Here is a 20,190-nt window from a genome sequence, read left to right on the forward strand (position 1 = left end):
CATATGCGGCTGATATCTCTGGCAATCAATCACTCAAGCATCTTGACTGTATGCAAATAACCCTTTGGCCTTTTAGGCCTGGAACCAACACTCCCCATTCCATGAGTGTGTAATAAACAAAAGAAAGTATGATTGCTAGTTGCTGCTTTATTATATATAAAAAAGTTCCTTCTGCTTAACACCAACATTTCTTCTCAGTTTCCAATCAGGAAATGAGTAAATGGAAGAAGCATGTCCATTATATGTGTTTGGAACTTTAGCTGTGATCCGCTGCACTCTGGGTTGGAACTCTGGGAGACTCGAAAACTTTCCCAAAAGCCTGCTAGCAACTCATGAAGCAAATGAACAATCTCTGCTCATTATTCAAAGCCTATGAAGCAAGAGGCCTGAAGAAATAGGTGTCTCATCTTCATCAAGTATGCAATTTCAGAACATACCCATGCTTTTAAAGATGCTGAATCCTACTTCCCAAGCAGACTAAATCAAATGCAGAATTTGCAAGTTCATGTCTGAGCTACTCGTATTAATCCAAAATAATCTTAAACTCACCAAATTCACAGTAAAAAGGTTGAAAAGAGGAATAGTTGGGAAATAACATGCAACCAAAACAAATCCACGTCAGTTCTCTTAATGACAATAAACTGAAATAATTGCTGAAACTTTGGAATGAAAAGGCATACTTGGTTTAATTACAGAAATCTCGGTTCTAAAGTATCATGGTTTGAACACAATGTTGCATGCAACTAACATGTAATCAGAAACCTAATGTACCTCTCATACAAATGGCCAAAACTAATAAATCTCATCATCAGGGACATCTGGTGTCAAAAATTTCATTGGATCTTTACTAATTTCCTCATAACTCATTCTTGGCTTCACCTTGTCTGGGACAGGCACCAGAGGAATAATGCTATCTCCGTCAATAACTCCATCGATTATTCCATATTCAACTGCTTCTATGGGGGACATATAGCGATCCCTGTCAATATCCTTTTGGACTTGTTCAAATGGGCGACCAGTGGAATTTGAAAGAATTCTTGTGACATTGTTTTTATTATGCATGACTTCTCGAGCTTGAATTTCCACATCTATTGCCTGGCCACTAGCACCTCCAAGAGGTTGATGAATCATAATCCGTGTATTGGGCATTGCAAAACGCTTGCCTTTGGTGCCACCACCAAGGATTATAGAAGCTGTTGATGCTGCAATGCCAAGTGCAACTGTGGAGACATCAGCCCTCACAAGCTGAACGACATCATAAATAGCCATTGTAGCACTAACACAAATAACAAAAAGGTAAATCAGCAAGCAAATAAGACAGAGCAGAAAAACCATGAAAGCATTAGACACAAGAATAATGTTCAACATGAAATTAACTAATTCATTAAGTTCTGATGACATCAACTGTATGTTTGCTTCCACTGAATTCAGTGAATGTGAGCCACTAAGCTATTTTTGTGTGACTTTGTGCATTAAGTACAGAGATTGTAAAGTCATACTAAATGCAAACAGAAACATCATAGCATAATCATCATCCCCACAATGATAAGCTAAATGTGAACAAAGCAGAATATAAAAAATGGTCCAGTGATCTTGTCTTAGCAAAACTCCCTTAATAAATAAATAAAAATGAAGCATGAACTCCCTGCTTACATCATATTTCCACAACTCATAAGCTTAATCTCATAATTCAGCAGATTCATTGGCCCCCTCAATCGCATAAATAAAGAGAAGTGTATATCTCTAAACTCCAAAAACCAATGCCCACATTGTGGGCATCCCAAAAGAACACCCTACCTAATCCCACATTTGCCTTTGAAGACCCTAAAATTCATTTCCTACTAAGTCACCTGAGAAACAGCCAACACACTACAGCTCCACAAAACTTTTCCGCCACCATAAGCACAAAAAATCTTGATTAATACAAGATTCCAGATTGCACAACTCAACCTTGCCTCCCTAAAAGCTTATGCAATAATCTAAATGCAAAGTAGACAATGGAGGAATAAAAGGTAAATATGCTCAGCTGCTTCCTTGCACAATAATACACCAAAAAAATGATATAGAAATATTAGACCTCCTCCGTTACATACCATCACAACTATTAACCCTTTCATAAGCAATTACCCCACACTCAGCTGATTTGCAGATGATATTATATCTACCTCTCACACAGACATCTAAGGTCACTTGGGTCTCTAAGATCCTTGAATGATAAAGACACTGACGAATCAAAGCCTAAACCACATGTTTAACATTTATGTATGTGTAATTGAATGCATGTTTTATGCATATAACTTGTACAGTTACTTTACTATTAGGAGACAATAACTAGCATCAGTGCAGATGCTACATAAATATCTTGACATAAAAGAAGATGGGCACAAAAGTTGTAACTAGATAAACTCCAATTTGACCATGTTCTAAACCTGAAAAATTAAGCCAAGTTTTTAATGGGAACATGAAGAAAGAATGTGCGACGGTGCACTATGCTTTTGTTCCCAACCCATGCCAACAGATTTGGCCTTTATCTATTCTCATAAGATAATCAAACAGCGCCATTCCATTAGGTCTCCATTACACATGAAGAAACCACCTAAATGAACTTTTCTTATCTTGACAAGTATCAGTATCATCCGACAAAAGCACAAGCACAAACATACCATTAGGAAGTGCACAAATGAAACACTGAGACATCTATATAAGCATATTTCACAGTTTTAACACCAATGCTAAAAATATAGAAGGAAAGAAAAAAAAAATTACACTTACTAAACCAAATAGCAAGACGAACACCCGAATTCTAAACCAATAATGAGTCATGAATGATGACCAAATCAATGTCTTCCCCGCAACATAAATGATTAGAATGAAATCTAATCAAATAACATCCTAATAAAAAATGGTATCCTATATCACTCAAAGGCTCCATAAAAATAAAAAAATAAAAAATAAAAACTTTCATGCTTTCAAACAACACCCAAGAAAAATCAAAGAAACCCAGATGCGTAAAAAGCATGAAGAACCTGAGAGAGCCGCCAGTGGAGTTAATGAAAAGCTTGATATCCTTTTTGGAGTCCTGGGCATCCAACAAAAGCAGCTGGCTAATAATAGCGTCAGCCACAAAGTCGTCAATGCTACTGCCCAAAAAGACAATCCTTTCCCTGAGCAAAAGCCCCAAGGCGTCGCCCTCGGTGCCTCTCATGGCTGTAGCCGGCGTCTGAGGAGCTGACGAAATCAGGAGCGAGCCGTCAAGTGCTTGTGACTTGGAGGTGAAAGTGGGTTTTGGGGTTTGGACAGAAAGAGACTTAATTGTGGGGAATTTCGAAGAAGAAGAGGAGGGAAAGTGGGAGATGGGTTTGGAGCGAGAGCTGTGAGAGAGCTTGGAAGTAGGGGTGTGAAGGAATATCGGGGATGAGATTGAGAGCACGTCCATGGCTGCTGCACACTTGGGTAGCGTCTCTGTCCGATAACAGAGATAAATTTTGCGTTTAGTAGCTGATTGGTGAAATAAGGGCAGCCCGGACAGGTCTACGCTCGCCAGCCCAATTCCATCATCCTCTTTGAGTTTTATTTGCATTTTTGCATAAATTCTATTTATTTTTTTAATAAAATTAAAATTAAAAAGCTTTCTTCTTTTTGCGAATAAAATTACATAGTATACATTTATTTTTGCGCTTGTGACATTACTCTTCGGTATATTACCAACTAGCCTTTAGTTTAATGATATTTATTTGCACTCGGTTGAATGCCCAGGACATTTTCTTTTCTTACGTAGAGGATTGTTTTTTTTTATGCCAGAAAAAAAAAAAAAAAAAAAAAAAAAAAAAAAAAAGATCAACTTGACCGAAGATAAAACTCCAGTTAGAATTAACGTATATGATAACTTATTGCAGTACAACAAATTAATAAAAAAGAGCTTACATATGTTTGAGAGTAAAATTCACAATAAGATTCCGGGAGGTAAATCCCCAAAACTTCAACCTATTTCCAACAATGTGGTCGAATCTGTGTAGCGAGTTCCTTCTATACAAACTAAGCAATGATTGTTAACCTGTTCTACCTTCTCTTCTATACAAAATCAACCTAAACCCCTGGGGATATGAATGACAAGTAGAAAATCTTGGAAAAACTTTGCAGAATTCATGTGAGCTTCGTGTGCTAAGAAGCCGGTATTCTTCCTGGCTTATGCTTGTCTGAACTTACTATTCGGTCTGAGATGCATAGCTAATACGGTTTGGCATTTTCAATTACCTTTCTCAAAGCATCAGGTCCCATATGCCTTAGAACCTATGGTCATAATTCAAACATTAGATAGAAGGCAGGCCAAGAATAACCTATGGTCATAATTCAAACATTAGATAGAAAGCAGGCCAAAAATCCTAAGAAATCAGTACTTTTCCAGAGTGTGAAAGCAAATATATAACAAATGTTATATTATGTAACCCTATACAAATTCTTCCTTGTGAAACAAAGCCATGAACCAAAACCACAGAGAAAGAATCCTGTCATGTGTGTATGGGTGTGCTTGTGTGGTAAGTTGAGGTCCAAAAATCATGTGGCTTTATAAGGCTTTAACTGAATTTGTGCTTTCATTTCTAGAAGTTTTAACAAGGAAAAAAAATATTATATTTCTTAACAAATTTCAAAACTATAGTTCCAAGTCAGTGACCACGTATAACTGTAAATTGGGATCTCAAGATACTGGCAACCTTGGTCCTGAAAAAAGCTCATATACAACCCTGGAACAACTAGTAGTCTAGTAGCAATTAAAAACAACAGCAGTAACAATAAGGGAAAAGAGTGGAAGCACCAGACCTCATTAGCATCTTTGTAATAGCTGGACTCATCTTTCTTTGGCCATCTTACTTGCCAACATCTGACATCCAATGAAAATAAAAGGAAATAAGCGGACAAATATACATGTTGGTATCTATACATATGTAGACATATGGCGTAATGCCCCTTTTATTTTCTGATAGAAACACCAAACTGAGCATTTTAGAATCTAAGCCTTGAGTCTGACAGTCTTCACAACAGTTAAGAACCCCAGTTTAGAAAATTGTTTATGTTCAAGTTCATAGACATCATGAACTTTAGCAATCTAACCCAGTGGTCTAACAACTGGCCTCCCCTAGCCCTGTTTCATTAAGCAAGAGTGAACATTAATTTTCTGAATCAATCACCTTTTACACAAGAAAGAGGAGTTTTTCAAATGCAAGATCTAAAAACATATCTCTCCGTGGCACCAGTAGTAAGTGCAAGTCCCATGGAAATTGTTGGTTGCAAGAAACAATTTACAAAATGAAAATGGAAGCCATTCATCTAATGCATTGCATAAAAAATTGAGTACACAAACAGATTGAAGGATTCTTCAAATACAACACACAAACTACAGAAAATTTCTTTAACCTGTGTGTCCCAAGGCGGAGTGCTATATCTCTGGCCAAAGCTTGTCCTGGTTTATCATTGTCAGTTGCCAGGATAATCCGAGAAACCTAACAGGTAAAAGTGTTAAACAACAGTTTACTTACAAATGTTTGATTGGAGGGCAGACAACAGTTTACATACCTTATCCAAATGCTGTTTGCAACTCCACAGATACTGATATCTAGTGTCCTAATATGCACGCAGTGAGGAAGATGGAACATTGTCAATAAAAATTTGTTCAAGTAATTTTCCCTCAGATGTTGATACATGTCTAGTTTATTGTTAAATCCGTAGTTACGCAACATTTCATTAATTGGGACATGTCATTTACTTCGTACTCGTATATAGGTATTTTACGATGCTTCTGCTATGTAACAGTTTCATATACCATGTTACATTCCCACTTGAAATAAAACTATAAATCTAAACCACAAAGATAGCCTCAAAAGGATTAGCCCACACCTTTTCCACAGGTGGCAATTTATTAGAACTCTTTCCTGGCGCACCATCAGGGACACTCACACAATTGCAGAAGCCAGCTTCCTCCACTGAAAGCTTGTCTATTTCCCCTTCAACCTACAAGCAGCATCAGAATCACAAAAGTAAGGTGGCGGGCCAAGGGAGATAGGAGGAAAACATTACAAAACAGGGGAAATTGAAGTCACAATGATAATTTCAGCTGCATCATTTATGTCATCAATTCCATATAGTGTATTCTCGGAACCCTTCGCCTGAAAATCATGAAGGGAAACTGAAATCAAATTTTGATTTGAAAGCATCCACATTTCACTTCGTAGCCATGTACATTTTCCAGGACAAAAAACCTGGGGAAAGTTTAGCATGTGTACCTTCCAGTATCTTTTTTCTATGCTTCGGAACTTGCAGCCAACAAGCAGTCCATTACGTTTATAAGTAAATGCAATGATATCCTGGAAACCGCAGTAGTTTTAAAATAGATCAACGTCTCAATGATGAAGTGCTTTGAAAGTAAATGTTTGAGCACGTGTCACAGGTAGGGGCTTATCTATGTGATTCGCTACGCTTGCTTAGATTAAATAAAAGTATGCGAAATGAAGGCAAGGTTCTTAGGGTGGGTGGGAACCTCTTCTTATTCCCACCTAAAATGCATGAAAAATAGAAGAGTGGTCCAAAATTGATGTGGTTTTTCTGTTGATAATAAAATCACTGATAGAAAAACATATTCTAGTAAAGAAATGACAAAATCAAATCTATTCTATTTGTATATAATGGAAAATATATTACACTTTTTTTTTTTATGAGTAAAGTAAATTTTCGAGAAGTTCCGAGTGGTTGCAATTCTGATTATTTACGCTCAAGGATGCACAGGCAAGAAAATGGATTTGAAAATCTTAAGCAATTAAACCTAGGATGATTATACATTTGCAAATGTTCCCATACAGAGTTTTATCTCAACCAGTTTCTCTTGGAACAAATGTCACTTGACTGAATCATACCAACTCACAGTGGATCCAAGCAAATTAATATCAGAAAATGATGAAGTGAACAACCTCAGCACAAGTTGTTGACCACTACAAAGAATATAACTGCCCAACAAGTTCAGAAGTTTCTTTCACTGATGCTAAATGCAGAAATATTGGTAAATAACTGAATAAAGGCCAAATTTAATCATAATCCCAGAATCACCCATCAAAAATAAATTAGCAAGTCCACCATGTGATAACTTCAGGTTCAGGGGTACCTTATCACCAGAACGTTGCATTACAGCATTTCTCCGCAGAGTTTCGTCAGATATCATTCGCTCACTGAAGTATGCAGTTATCTGAAATAATGAAAGAGTGTTTATTTATACAAGAGAGTAACATGTCAGAAGTAGCACAACATAGGAGACTCAAAGACAGACAAAGAGAGACTGACAATGTAAAATACAAGGAAATGATTATAAAGCTGCCATTTGGACACAAATGTGTGTCCGTTTTCAACTTAAACTGTGGAGACATGGTATAACATGCATGTCTTTGAATTAATTAAAATCATGTGTTGGGAAGATATTTTATCATGTCATTCGGCGTCTTCCGAATAGAAGTGTCCTACAATACATGTTACCATACTTACCATTTTAGTTGGGATCAAAGAGGACAAGATTTGGAAATACCTCTAATACACGTTACCATACTTAGCATTTTATTTGGAATCGAAGAGCACATGACAGAACAGGAGGGCCAAGCAATTAAATTATTGGTCATTTTTATACCAGAATGATTTTTGCAAACATGGACATGCATTGATCAGACATTTGCAGACATAAGTCAATGTAAGTACCTTTTCCCCTGGTGGTTCTAACCTGAGGCTCTCCTCTGTCATTTGTCCAGAGAATTGGACTATCTTCTTCACCTCATTATGTGCTGCCCTGCCATCTATGTATACCTATAACGAAACAATGAGATGATTCATATCTAATGAGTCCTACCTTTTAAATTCTTAAATTTTTGGGCATAAAAAGAAAAAACACAATTACACAGTTGTATTGTGTTCACCTGGTCACCCCAACTACAATCAGTTCGAAAACACCTCCACATTGCCAAATCCCTACGGTATCCAATCACCAAAGTAATCAAAACCACCCATTATTGGAAATATGCAGTGACACATACAAAGAAACTAGCAGCATACCCCTTTTGGACAATGTGAACAGACAAGCTCCTCTCCATTGACGGTCCACCGTTGCACTGTTTTGGCAAAACATTGAAAAACTTGAGATCAATTACCAAAATAGGTTCCACTTCATTGAATCCTTGCTAGTGCTCTATAGCATTTGATTATATTATTGAAATTTTACAAAACATAGAAGAACCCAAGAATTATCACAAGTATTGCAAACAGTACCTTGGGACACAGTAGATTAGTATAGCGTCCAGGCACACAAGAATCATTACAAAGAATCCCAAGAAGCTCCATTTTCTGCTTCAAGGTATCGACTTTAGCCACGCCAATGGTCTGCTCCTCCATTTTTTCCACAATAGCTTCAAAAACAACAATCATCCAAGTCATGAACAAGAATAACAAGGCACTAGAAGGAGCTTTCTCATGAAATTAATGCGTTTGACAGAGGCAAACAAACACCTGGTGGTGGAGTTGGGCGATTGCTGGAATGAGAGGAAGAGTAAGACCAAACACGGACTAAAGGGAGACCTGATGATAGGGAACTGCTAATTAAGCGGCGTCTGGAGAAGAAGAGTGCAGTGATGAGAGGACGATAAAGGCACAGACTTGAAGCACTCATTAGATTTCTTCTTGGTACTGGTTTCTGGATTCTGGATATTTATGTTTTGCATTCTTCTTTTTCTTTTTCTTTTTTCTTTTTTTAAACTAATAAATATATATACATATATATATATATATGTATAAAATAAAAAACTCTTAAAAATGTTACATAATCAAATTTAGAAGTGATGCAAAACAAATGGCTGAATGGATTGAAGAAGAATTGGAGCGAAGAAGGGAAAAATGATGCAGCAGGAATTTACAAATTTGGTGTCCGAGCTTCGATTGGGTCTCATAATACCTTCTTGAAAAAAAAAAACGATGTCACGTGTCTAACTCACCGCTTTGCTGTGACATAAGGTGGATTTTGGGCTTTTGAGGCCGTTTGGGCTTTCAAAAGTACATTTCAAGATTGTATTCAATTTATAAACTTTCCTTTTATTTTCTATTAAGCTTTCAACAACTCCCCAGGGCAGTCCAAAGGGTGAGAAAGATGTATTTAGTTAGCCGTCATATATGGTTGAACTCAACTCATCTTTTATCAAATAATACAAATAGTGAGAATTTTCTCTTTAACTTTCTGGTGGATTCAATGATAGGACCCAACCCAATTTTCTCTTTGAAATTCGGGTCAAGCCCTGTGCGTGTTCGACACCTGGTGAATGTCGGGCATAAAAGACCTTTTTACCTTTCTCGCTTCAAATTCTTTTTAAACTTTCCTTTAGACTTCTGCCGAAATTTCGACAGAGTCTCCCCTGTAGTTTGACCAATCCCAAAAATTTTCACCTATTAAACAATCAATTAAGTTCACACCAACTGCCAGAATTCTTCAGATAACAGATCTCAACTCCTATTTTTCCACTACTACAAGATATCAGAGCATATTCTCAAGTTCTCAAGGTTTCAAGGATTTTCTATAAACTCTACCTTACTGGATGACGCGGAAGCTTTGATTGGCCCGGTGGTGGATCCCGCACACTTCTATAGCCTGGAGGCGAAAAACAGGTTGAAAATGTGAGTGGACAAAAATAAGGTTCTTAGAAATAACTTTATAACCATAATAACCCCCATTGTAAAATAGTTAAATAAAACTGAATACGTACTCTCCATATAACGCATACTAAATTCAAGGCATTCTATATAAATCACATTCAAGTTCGAAAAGTTTCGCACAAAAGCACTGAAATCAAAGCTTGCATAAAATACTAAAATCAAACTTGTATAAAAACTCTGTACTCAAACCTTGCATAACTGAATAAATATATATAAAAGTATCCATGCCTGAAAAAAAAAAATAGAGGAGCTCATATAAAATAACTGAAAATCATAATTAAATAAAGAAAACTCAAAATCCTTGAAAATACCACCAAATTGTACCCCTGTCTTAACCGTCAATTCCCTGGCAGGTCTCGGGCGTCACGCAGGCTACTCGAGCAGCAAACTGGCGAAATCAGGGGACTATGATTAGCCTGTCCCGCCGGCAGATTCCTCGATGACACCCAGTCAGCTCGAGTCGCTCTGGCAGGATGCAGGGGACCGAAGTCAGCCTGATCCGCAATCCTGGCAGGTCTCGGGGACATAGAGTCAGCCGAGCCGCAATCCTGGCAGGTCTCGGGACACCAAGTCTGCCGAGCCGCAAATCCTGGCACTCACGGTCCGAGCGTCCCCGAAACTCGTGAGGCAAAGTCAAGTGCACTGACTAAACTGAAATCGGACTGGATGTCCGTAGACATCGGTCCAACTGTGGGTAATCACCAAAGAAAATGGGTACGAGGTGGGTTTAAAATAAATTCCTTTAGAAAAATCTGATTAATAACTGAAATCTCAAATTGTGCTGCTATTTCAACTGATTCCAGCCTCAAACTCTGTTTCTATAACTTGTAAATAAGCAGCACAAACTTATAGAACTGTTACTGTACTGATCATGTTCGGAACCGTAAATAAACTTGCTCAAGATCAAATAAAGAAATTTATTCAAATAAACTTATTTATAAAAACTTATTTATATAAAATCATATATGAAATCTATTTATAAAAATCATCTATATAACTCATTTATATAAAATAATTCATGAAAGAAAGTCCACTCACAGATGGTCCGAGCTAATTGGACCTCGTGAAGTTCTTTTCTGTGGTCCTGTCGGGCTCCTGCTGCCTGATTATCCATAAATATTAAATTAATAACTGCTGAATAAAGAATTAAATTAAACACCCTGCCCGGCTCCTAGAAATACGTGCATTCACATCCAAGTTACTCCTGAGCCCACATTAACTTTTTAGACTCTTAGATGGGTCTGGAAGACCCGATGCTTAAATTAAGCGATAAATTGTCTGATCGGCCAACACGGGACCCCGCGGGTCCACGGCCTCCGATGGCCAATCTGGGCCTCTCCAAAGGTTCCTCATAGAGAAGGAACCATGTTCTGCGAATTTAGTCCGAAACGGACGGTCGGATTAGCTAAAATCGCATTATCGCTTAAAATCCAAACCCTAGCCCCAGGGTTGGCGATTCCGGAGTATCTGGGACTCCGATTCGCAATCCGTCGAATCCTACACGATCCTATCATCATGTAGACCGACATATCCAAAATTCGGCGCAATCCGATTATTTAACGACACTGCAATCACGGATCGCGCGATATGGAAAATTCGTTCGGGGCTCAAACGGACTCCGAATCGAGATCCACGAAATCCCACACGCTCGTGACGACAAGAGGGTCACAAATATACACAGAATTACATCAGTACCCTCTCCCACGCGCTCCAGCACGCGTGGGCAGCTTTGGGTGTCCAAAGTGATTTCGAGTGGCCGAAAAATCTCATAACCAAGACTCCAAACTCCTACCCTAGGTAAAACACCCCATTTGGAGTCACTTTTGTTCTTGGACAACCCCCAAAACGTGACCAAAAATAATAGTTTCGAGCTGCCGAAGTTTCGGCCAGATTTCAAGTCGAAAATCGAACCCCTTAGAGCTAAAATCGATCGAAGCCCATATACCCATCAGCTAGAACACGAAAAATAGCTGAGAAACCATACCTTACTCGATCGATTTGGTGGAGAAACGAAGGAGAATTTTGAGCTGGAAGTTCGGGTGGCTTCGAAGGAACCTCCGCCGGAAAACATGGTTTTCCGGCCAGCTCAGGGCGGCCCTGGGGTGGAGGTTGGTCAGGTTGTGACGGCGACACGGAGGCGGACCCGATGGTACCCACGGCGGAGATCGGCTCGGCCTGTGATGGCCGGGCCGTCGCCTGGAAGTCGAACAGGCGCACGGCCAAGTCGCGCGGGAGAGAGAGAGGGAAGAGAGAGAAAGTGACGGGGAGAAGAGAGAGAAGGTATAAAATCTGACTTTTTTTGGCCAAATTACCATTTTGCCCTTCGCGGTTTTTAGACCATATCTTCTTCGTTATGGCTCCGATTCGGGTCTACTCCGTGTCTACGAACTCGTTTCGCCACGCTCTACGCAATGGCATAAGCGAAAATCCCAAATTCTTTCTCGATAAAAAAGTCAAATTTTCCCCCATTAAAATATGCGATGGCAAACTTGTCTTTTTGCTAAAAGATATTTTCCTTACTTTTTAGATATTTTCTTTCTTTTTAGATATTTTGTTTTGGGTTCTTACATTCAAGGCTTATGTTCTTTTCTAGGTTACGCTTATAACCTATTTGCTTGTGCTGCGTCAAGAAGAAAAAAAACACTTAGAGCATCCACAATCATGCTCTCTATTTTTTAGTTAAAATTTAACTAAAAACATTTAAAATTTATTTTAGGAACTCCCTATAAAATTTAAACTTCAATCATGCTCTCTAGTTTATGGAGTTATAAATGCTATAACTCTTTTTTAATTAGTTAATCTCTATTAAAGAAAAATAGGATTATTATTACAAAACGTCCCTAAGTTGCATCCTTAATGTTTTTTTGTGTCACTCGTGGTCCTCAAAGTTAGTATGTGCAATCACAAATGGTCCCTAACGTTAAGTTTCGTCAAAAACTCCGTTAGTTTGTTGACGTGACATATATATATATATATATCACAAAACATCCCTAAGGTTTACACACTTATCACAAATAGTCCCTGCGAATTTTTTTAATTTTTTCATTTAAAATTCATACACTTTTTGTTTTCTTTTTAAAATTATTTATAAATGAAAAAATCATTTATAGAAGGATTTTAATCTTAAGGATCATTTATGGACTCTAAACCCTTAGCTTTTTCATTTTTAAATTATTTTTAAAAAACTCCATTAGTTTGTTGATGTGACATATATATGGAGCCCACATCTACAATAATATAGTGTCACATGTATTTAAAAAATAATATGTGTTTTTAAATAATTTAAAATTCATAAAATTTTAAAAAGAAAACCAAAATTTTATGAATTTTAAATATAAAAAATTAAAAAATTTCATAGGGACCATTTGTGATAGGTGGGTGAACCTCAGAGATGTTTTGTGATATATATGTCTCAACTTCTTCCTTTGCCTCACCAAATTCTTCATCTATCCTAACATCCACGAACTCATATTGCCCATTTTCTTCATTACCATCATATCCATGAGCAGTGTCTTCGTCTTCATAATGTTCAACATTTTCACCTTGTGCAGTGAATACTGGGGATTGAACATTTAGAAGCCTAGGTGTTGGATTGTCAGTTATGTATAACACAAACAGCTGGCTCACAAACTTCAATGCTCCAAAATAATCATTATCTGTCCTAATTTCAACCCAGCCATTTTTCATGTACTTGTAATGGTATTGAATGTTCTGCTCATCATAACCAAGGTGTTTAACCGGTTCAAAAAACTCAAGCATTGAAACCTCATATGCATCTTGCCCATCAACCCATTGTACAATACCTCTCATATATAAACTATCAACAAAGTAGCCCACATGATGTACTTCAAGTGTGAACATGTCAAGATTAGCTGCACAACAATAAATTTTCTCATTAATTTACTATCTACCCTATACAATACAATATACATTTACTATCTACCCTATACAATACCATATATAGTACATTACTATTTACCCCATACAATACAATACAATACAAACTCAGACAAAGAACCCGACAAACAATAAACAAACAACATGCATAGGGACCACATTCACAACCCAACCTAAGTCTCAGTCAAAAACAACAACCATAGGGACCACTTTCTTCCTTTTATTATGCTTTTTCATCAAGTCCAACAATGAAATCCAACAGTAAAACTCAAACAATTGCATCAAACAAATAAACTAAAGTACGCTAGTTACTGTATATGGGAGCTTCCCCACAATCTCTGATTTTCATTCTGCCTTTATCGTCTCACCTTCGTTTGGAATCTTCAAGTCACAAAATATCTCCCAAAATCGAATCTCTCAGTCGCAGTCTGTCTTTCTCACCCTTTTTTGAATCTTTCAATCGCTTTCTCTCTTTCACTCTCACCGTTTTTCGAAAACCCTAACTCTGATTTAGGAATTGACCTTATGAACGATTCAATCAAAGGGTGCTGAGGGCTGAAGGTATAGAATGGCGATATTACCCTCATCAGACGGCTCATGTGCCTTTCACATAGTGTTTTTTTACGGGTATTTGGATGAAATTGGGGAAAAACTAACGACAATGGTGAAATTGGTGATTTCTTTTAATTCGAAGGCTAAATTGGCTGAAAAAATAATCCTGGGCGCACATTTCGATAGTCAATATAGTCCAGGGGGGTTTTCGGCAGTTTATCTTTTAAAAAATTGTATAGCCGGTCGGCTGTACTACAGTAATATTTTTCAAAAAATAGTATAGCCGTCTGGCTAGACTTATTTTGACACGTAGGTACCTAAGCGCTAGGCCGTCCTTTTTCTATGGATAGTATAGCCGCGCGGCCATACTTTAATTTGTTTTAATTGTTTTAAAATTAGTATAACCGCCCGGCTAGACCCAGGATTTTTAGTTTGTTTTAAAAATAGTATAGCCGCATCATATACTATTTTAAAGAATCATTTATAAAACCGAGCATAGCCGCATGGCTTCTCATTGTAGCTTTCTCCTCAACCTTTCAGAATGTTGCAATTGTGATCAGTCATAAAAGTTAAGAACTTATTGCGATAATTACATCATACGATTTTCCTTGAAGGTTGACTTATTATGATTATATTCTAATTAATCAGGGCTCTTGGCACTGATGATGTTTCCATAAAAATTACCCACTGTGGAGTTTGCTATGCTGATGTAATTTGGACCAGAAACCAACATGGAGACTCAAAGTATCCTGTTGTCCCTGGGTATGTGGACTGATTCTATAACAGATGAATTAAGTAACCCTGAATTTATTCTCCTTCTAATTAAAGTCATCTGTTCTGTTTGTGATTATTTGAAACCAGGCATGAGATTGCAGGCATTGTAAAAGAAGTGGGTTCCAATGTTCAGCGCTTCAAAGTTGGTGACCATATGGGAGTGGGAACTCATGTCAACTCATGCAGAGATTGTGAGTACTGCAACGACAGTTTTAATGGTGTTGATGTTGATGGTACAATCGCAAAAGGAGGATACTCCAGTCATGTAGTTGTCCATGAAGGGTATGAATTGAACTACCTTTTTGCCCTCTCCTCATATAGTTGTCCATGAAGGGTATGAATTCAACATATCAGAAACTATCCACTGGCTTCGGCAGCCCCTCTACTTTGTGCTGGAATTACTGTTTATGCTTCGATGGTACGCCACAAGATGAACCAACATGGTAAATTCTAGGGTGATTGGCCTTGGTGGCCTAGGTCACATGGCAGTGAAGTTTGGCAAAAGGCATTTGGTTTGAATGTAACAATTTTCAGCACTAGCATATCCAAGAAAGAGGAAGCTTTAAGTCAGCTGGGTGCAGATAACTTTGTGGTCTCATCTGACAGAAATCAGATGAAGGTAAAAATACATAAAGTTTCTTACCTCATCACCTGAACAATAGAAAAAGTAGTGGAAATGACGGCTCGTCCTGTATATAGGTTTAGTATTTATCGGTTATTTTTTGCTATGTAGGTCCTGGTGAAGTCAGTAGACTTTATAATTGATATAGCATTTGGTGATCACCCTTTTGATCCATACATGGAACTATTGAAAACTGGTGGAGTTCGTGTCTTATGGTGGGATTCCACAGTGAAGTCAAAATCAGTCCTGCCAACCTTAATATTGGTACATTGGCATGTTTCAAATGATTGAAATGACAGTTTTATATATCTAAATGTTATTGCAATTGCAAGTATATATAATGAACTCCATGCATTGACCTTTTGGCAGGTATGAAAACCATTTCTGTTAGTGTAACAGGTGGAACAAAGGATATCCAAGAAATGATAGATTTCTGTGCTTCAAATGGAATTCATCCAATGATTGAAATAATTCCAATTCAATCTGCAAATGAAGCTATTGAGAGGCTACTAAAAAAGTGTTGTAATATACCGGTTTGTGATTGATATTTAAAACTCCCTGAAATAACATCATGAAAGAGAACAAGCAGTGGCGGATCCAAGAATTTTCATTCCGGTAGTCAACGTGTAAAAGGTTAAAAAAAAATTTATACAAAATAGACCCATTGAAATGAAATGATAATACTCTAATTCATAGTTAAAACCATACAAAATACTTAAAGAAAACTGCATCAACTTCAAAAAAGACCCAATAAGACACAACAAAATAGGATGTCCCATTGATTTACTTTATACACACACACAAGACAATGTTCTCTTCTACATGTTCTGCTGTGAGGTTTTTAAATCAAACTACAGATTCCGATAAGAATTTGCATGATCAATTGTTGAAATCGACGTCGTGAACCTAATAATAAGATATGAGAAAGAGAAAACTCACGCAGTATACGATGGTTAAAAGTTGCAGGTTCCATTCCAGTCTCCATGAAATTGGATTTCTTGTGAAAAACAGAGCAAGAAAAGAAGATTGCAATGATGCGAAAAAGCATATCATCGTGGTTAGCGATAATCGAGCAGTGTAGACTTCGGAGACCACAGCCTGTGAGACCAGAGAGCCGAAGTTGGACAAAGAACTAAACTTGGACATTACATGACATAAAAGGGTGTCATCTTAATTCAATTATAAAATCACCTGGAGGATTAGCCATGCACTCCATGCAATGTGACTCGTCAGAATAAGAAGGGCCCCCTTGATCCAGATTTCCTTAACATGCCCCATCTCACCAACAGATATATTTATCAGTGGCCTCTTTACAAAACCTTTAAATAGGTATCCTCCTTTCCAGAAAGTGAAAACAAGAGAACCACCAATGCCGAAAAGTATGTCAGCCACCTTAGCTTGACCTCTAGCAGTTCTAATCTTCAACTTCTCCAACCTGAGTAAGAACAAGTTGCAGAACAGGGAAAAGGAACATTTATATTCCCCTTTCTAATTAAGCAAGGGAAAGGAAGGACAGAGAATATACCCAAATAGAACTGCCATTAGAAATGTCAAGCTGGGAATAACATTACTCAAGGCACATGCAACTATTGGAGAAGTGTATGCTAAACCAGCATAGTACACATTCAGATGGATGGTGATTCCAAATAATGCAAGCACAAAAATTTTGGCAGCTACAGAAAACGAGAGTGAAGGCCTTTGCTTCCTGCATTACAAATACTTTCAAGAATTAGTTTTCTCTATTTTTACTACCTGGAAATATGAAGAGATGCAAGAATCAATAGCTTATCCTTCAAGTACATAAGCAAATGGCCCTACCAAAACCATGGCCATAACATGCCATGAAGACAATCGGATTGAGTACTTCTGCAAGGGAGAATTTTATGAGGATGTTTGATCCACCATATATGAGCTGAACCAGTACCATTGCCAAGTAACAAGAGCATCCCTCCATTGATATGGGTATGAAACTTTCTTGGACTGATTTAAAATCGGGATCACTGCTTCAAGTTTTAATGGGTTGGGTTTTTAGTGGAATTCACAATCAGTTTACCAATTCTAAGAAGGCATGACACCTTACTTTTTCCAGGGTTTAACTTACTTGATGGTGCAACTATAAAAAACCATTTTTGGGGCATTTTTATTAGTGGAAATTATTTTTAGTGTAAGTGAGGTGTTCTTCCAGATTTTTGGCTCAAAGACAAACATTTAAAAACTGAAGATTGTGCAAATGAAAGATTTGCCATCACATTTCTCACTTTAAAAACCAATAACCTGCATAAAATAATCCCGGAATTCCACAATTTATGTTTGGCAATAGAAACCCAAAATATAGTAAAACTTACTCATCAAAATTTCCATCCAAGATGAAAAAAACAGAGTAAAGATGTGAAACTCAAAATCAGAAAAAACACCCTAACAAGTACGAATCCCAAAAATCTAATCACTCCTCTTCAGCTATCGTCCTCTTCTCACTCACATAAACCCCATTAAGAAACTTCCTAATATCCTTGTTCTTCACATGGCACTTCTGGTTTATAAGAGCAGCAGACCTCGACACCAACGCAGACCCGCCTTGGCTCCCAGACCCGCCTAGACCTGCCCAGGCCGCCTAGATCCGCCCAGACCGCCTAGGCGCTTCTAGATCAGCCCAGACCGCCTAGGGGCCGCCCAGATCCTCCCAGACCACCTAGGGTAGGGATGGCAAAAATCCCCGTAGGGGCGGGTCCCCGTCGGGTCCCCGACCCTAACGGGGGGAGATTTCGGGTCTAAATGGGTATCGGGTACGAGGATCCCCGAACTTGAAAAATCCCCGACGGGTATGGGGAGGGGATGGTATTGGCGTCCCCATCCCCGAACCCGGCCCGAAAATATATATGTTTATATTTAATAAATAAATATATATTTATAATATTTATGTTTAACCCTAAGTTAACTTCCCTCTCCTAATTCTTCCTAATTTTCTTTGGAATTTCATATTGATGTGATTTTAAATAGTTGAGTTGAACTTTATAGTTAATTTGGATGTGTTGAATGATAAGTTAATATGAAACTTAATGTTAAAATGTATGATAAATATTTTTTTATGCAAAAAAATCGGGGATTCGGGGCGGGTATGGGGGATAGTCCCCCGACGGGGACTGGGACGGGGATTCCCCGAAACCTAATAAACGGGGATGGGTTCGGGGATGGGGGTGGGGATGGAGAGCGGGGATGGGGATGATATTGTCATACCCGGCCCCTACCCGACCCGTTGCCATCCCTAGCTCAGCCCTCTTTGACACGTGGGATTAGGTCTCTTTGACACGTGGGCTTAGGACTTGGGCCGGCCTTTTTATATATATAACAGTAAAGCCGCACGGCTATACTATTTATTTGAATTTTAAAAAAATAGTATAGCCGTTCGGCTATACTCTTTTTTTGCATTTAAAAAATAGCATGGCTTAGGCCTCTATGACACGGGGGCTTAGGCCTTTGGCCGTTTTATTTACATATATATTGGTATAGCCGCACGGCTATACTATTTATTTGAATTTTAAAAAAATAGTATAGCCTTTCGGCTATACTCCTTTTTTGCATTTACAAAATATTAATTTGCTAGGTTCAACATATTCAGAGTACATATTAGTCTTCCGCTGTATGATATTTTAATATAATTTTGCTAACATATGTATCATACGTGAATTTTGTAAAAATACGTATATAGAACACGAATGTATTGTTGAAAATTACGTATGTACATATATATAGTTTTCTGGTTATACTATTTTTTAATTAATTAAATCACAGAGCCCAAGAATCCCAAGGCCCAAGGCCAAAGGCCCAAGGCCCATCTTTTGATTTTTGAATATATTAATTAACCGTTCACCCAAGTAATTAGGCATTTAACCGAAGGCCATACCCACAAGCCACTCAATCGGGCCACTTGCATAGTTAATATAACCCATTCTATTTCCAAGAGTAAGTCTTATAAAGACCTCTAAGGAACTCTAGTGTTCAAATGTGGGAGCTCAAACATGTTTAACATAGCTTGGAAAACCAACAAAACTAAATTATGTTGTTGCACACATTATTTGTTGTAGAGAATTGCATGCTAAGGTGGAGTGTTCTTTGTAATTGCTTCACTTTTCAAACAACACTTTACGTGAAGAATACTACCCCCTCTCTTACTACTATGCCCATAAATATTTGTTTGAAATTGTTGTTCTTGTTGCCAAAGAAATTGCAAAACTACCATCTTGCATTTTTGTTACAACAAGTAAAAACTAATCTTTGCCTCTCACATTGTTTCATAGTTGGTAAAAAACAGATCGGAAAGAATACGAAAACACTCCATAATTAATAGTATGGCTTAGGCCTCTTTGACACGTGGGCTTAGGTCTCTTTGACTCTATCTTTTGACAGGCTTTGGGCTTGGGCATTTATATATATAATAGTATAGCCGCACGGCTATACTATTTATTTGAATTTTAAAAAAATAGTATAGCCGTTCGGCTATACTCCTTTTTTGCATTTAAAAAATTGTATGGCTCAGCCCTCTTTGACACGTGGGCTTAGGTCTCTTTGACACGTGGGCTTAGGACTTGGGCCGGCCTTTTTATATATATAATAGTAAAGCC

The 20,190-nt window shown here is 37.8% G+C and overlaps 2 protein-coding genes and 2 pseudogenes across 3 annotated transcripts; 1 reads left to right on the forward strand and 3 right to left on the reverse strand.

Annotated features, from left to right (window-relative positions):
• Positions 1 to 597: 597 nt before the first annotated feature.
• On the reverse strand, positions 598 to 3,551 carry LOC117626061 (ATP-dependent Clp protease proteolytic subunit 4, chloroplastic). The gene is made up of 2 exons (XM_034357703.1): positions 3,027 to 3,551; positions 598 to 1,276 (listed from the first exon to the last, which is right to left on the reverse strand). Exons 1-2 carry the CDS (start codon positions 3,434 to 3,436, stop codon positions 793 to 795), a joined length of 894 nt encoding a protein of 297 aa, XP_034213594.1. The 5' UTR covers positions 3,437 to 3,551; the 3' UTR covers positions 598 to 792.
• Positions 3,552 to 3,842: 291 nt separating this feature from the next.
• Positions 3,843 to 8,762, reverse strand: LOC117623789 (primase homolog protein). Of its 2 annotated transcripts, XR_004585225.1 has the most exons (14): positions 8,533 to 8,756; positions 8,296 to 8,432; positions 8,083 to 8,138; positions 7,947 to 7,998; positions 7,732 to 7,836; positions 7,151 to 7,231; positions 6,279 to 6,359; positions 6,096 to 6,161; positions 5,893 to 6,006; positions 5,572 to 5,619; positions 5,413 to 5,498; positions 4,994 to 5,140; positions 4,819 to 4,879; positions 4,244 to 4,290 (listed from the first exon to the last, which is right to left on the reverse strand). XR_004585225.1 is itself a non-coding variant. In XM_034354767.1 (13 exons), the coding sequence occupies exons 1-13, from the start codon at positions 8,690 to 8,692 to the stop codon at positions 4,228 to 4,230; spliced, it is 1,110 nt and encodes a 369-aa protein (XP_034210658.1). In that variant the 5' UTR covers positions 8,693 to 8,762; the 3' UTR covers positions 3,843 to 4,227. The 2 variants fall into 2 exon arrangements, 1 of the variants encoding a protein (XP_034210658.1); XM_034354767.1 differs by lacking the exon at positions 4,994 to 5,140 and having other exon boundaries at positions 3,843 to 4,290; positions 8,533 to 8,762.
• Positions 8,763 to 14,191: 5,429 nt separating this feature from the next.
• On the forward strand, positions 14,192 to 16,138 carry LOC117624317 (annotated as a pseudogene).
• A 251-nt stretch (positions 16,139 to 16,389) lies between these two features.
• Positions 16,390 to 17,525, reverse strand: LOC117624318 (annotated as a pseudogene).
• Positions 17,526 to 20,190: the final 2,665 nt, after the last annotated feature.

Source organism: Prunus dulcis, chromosome 4 (genome assembly GCF_902201215.1).
Source record: "Prunus dulcis chromosome 4, ALMONDv2, whole genome shotgun sequence".
Lineage (NCBI taxonomy): Eukaryota > Viridiplantae > Streptophyta > Magnoliopsida > Rosales > Rosaceae > Prunus > Prunus dulcis.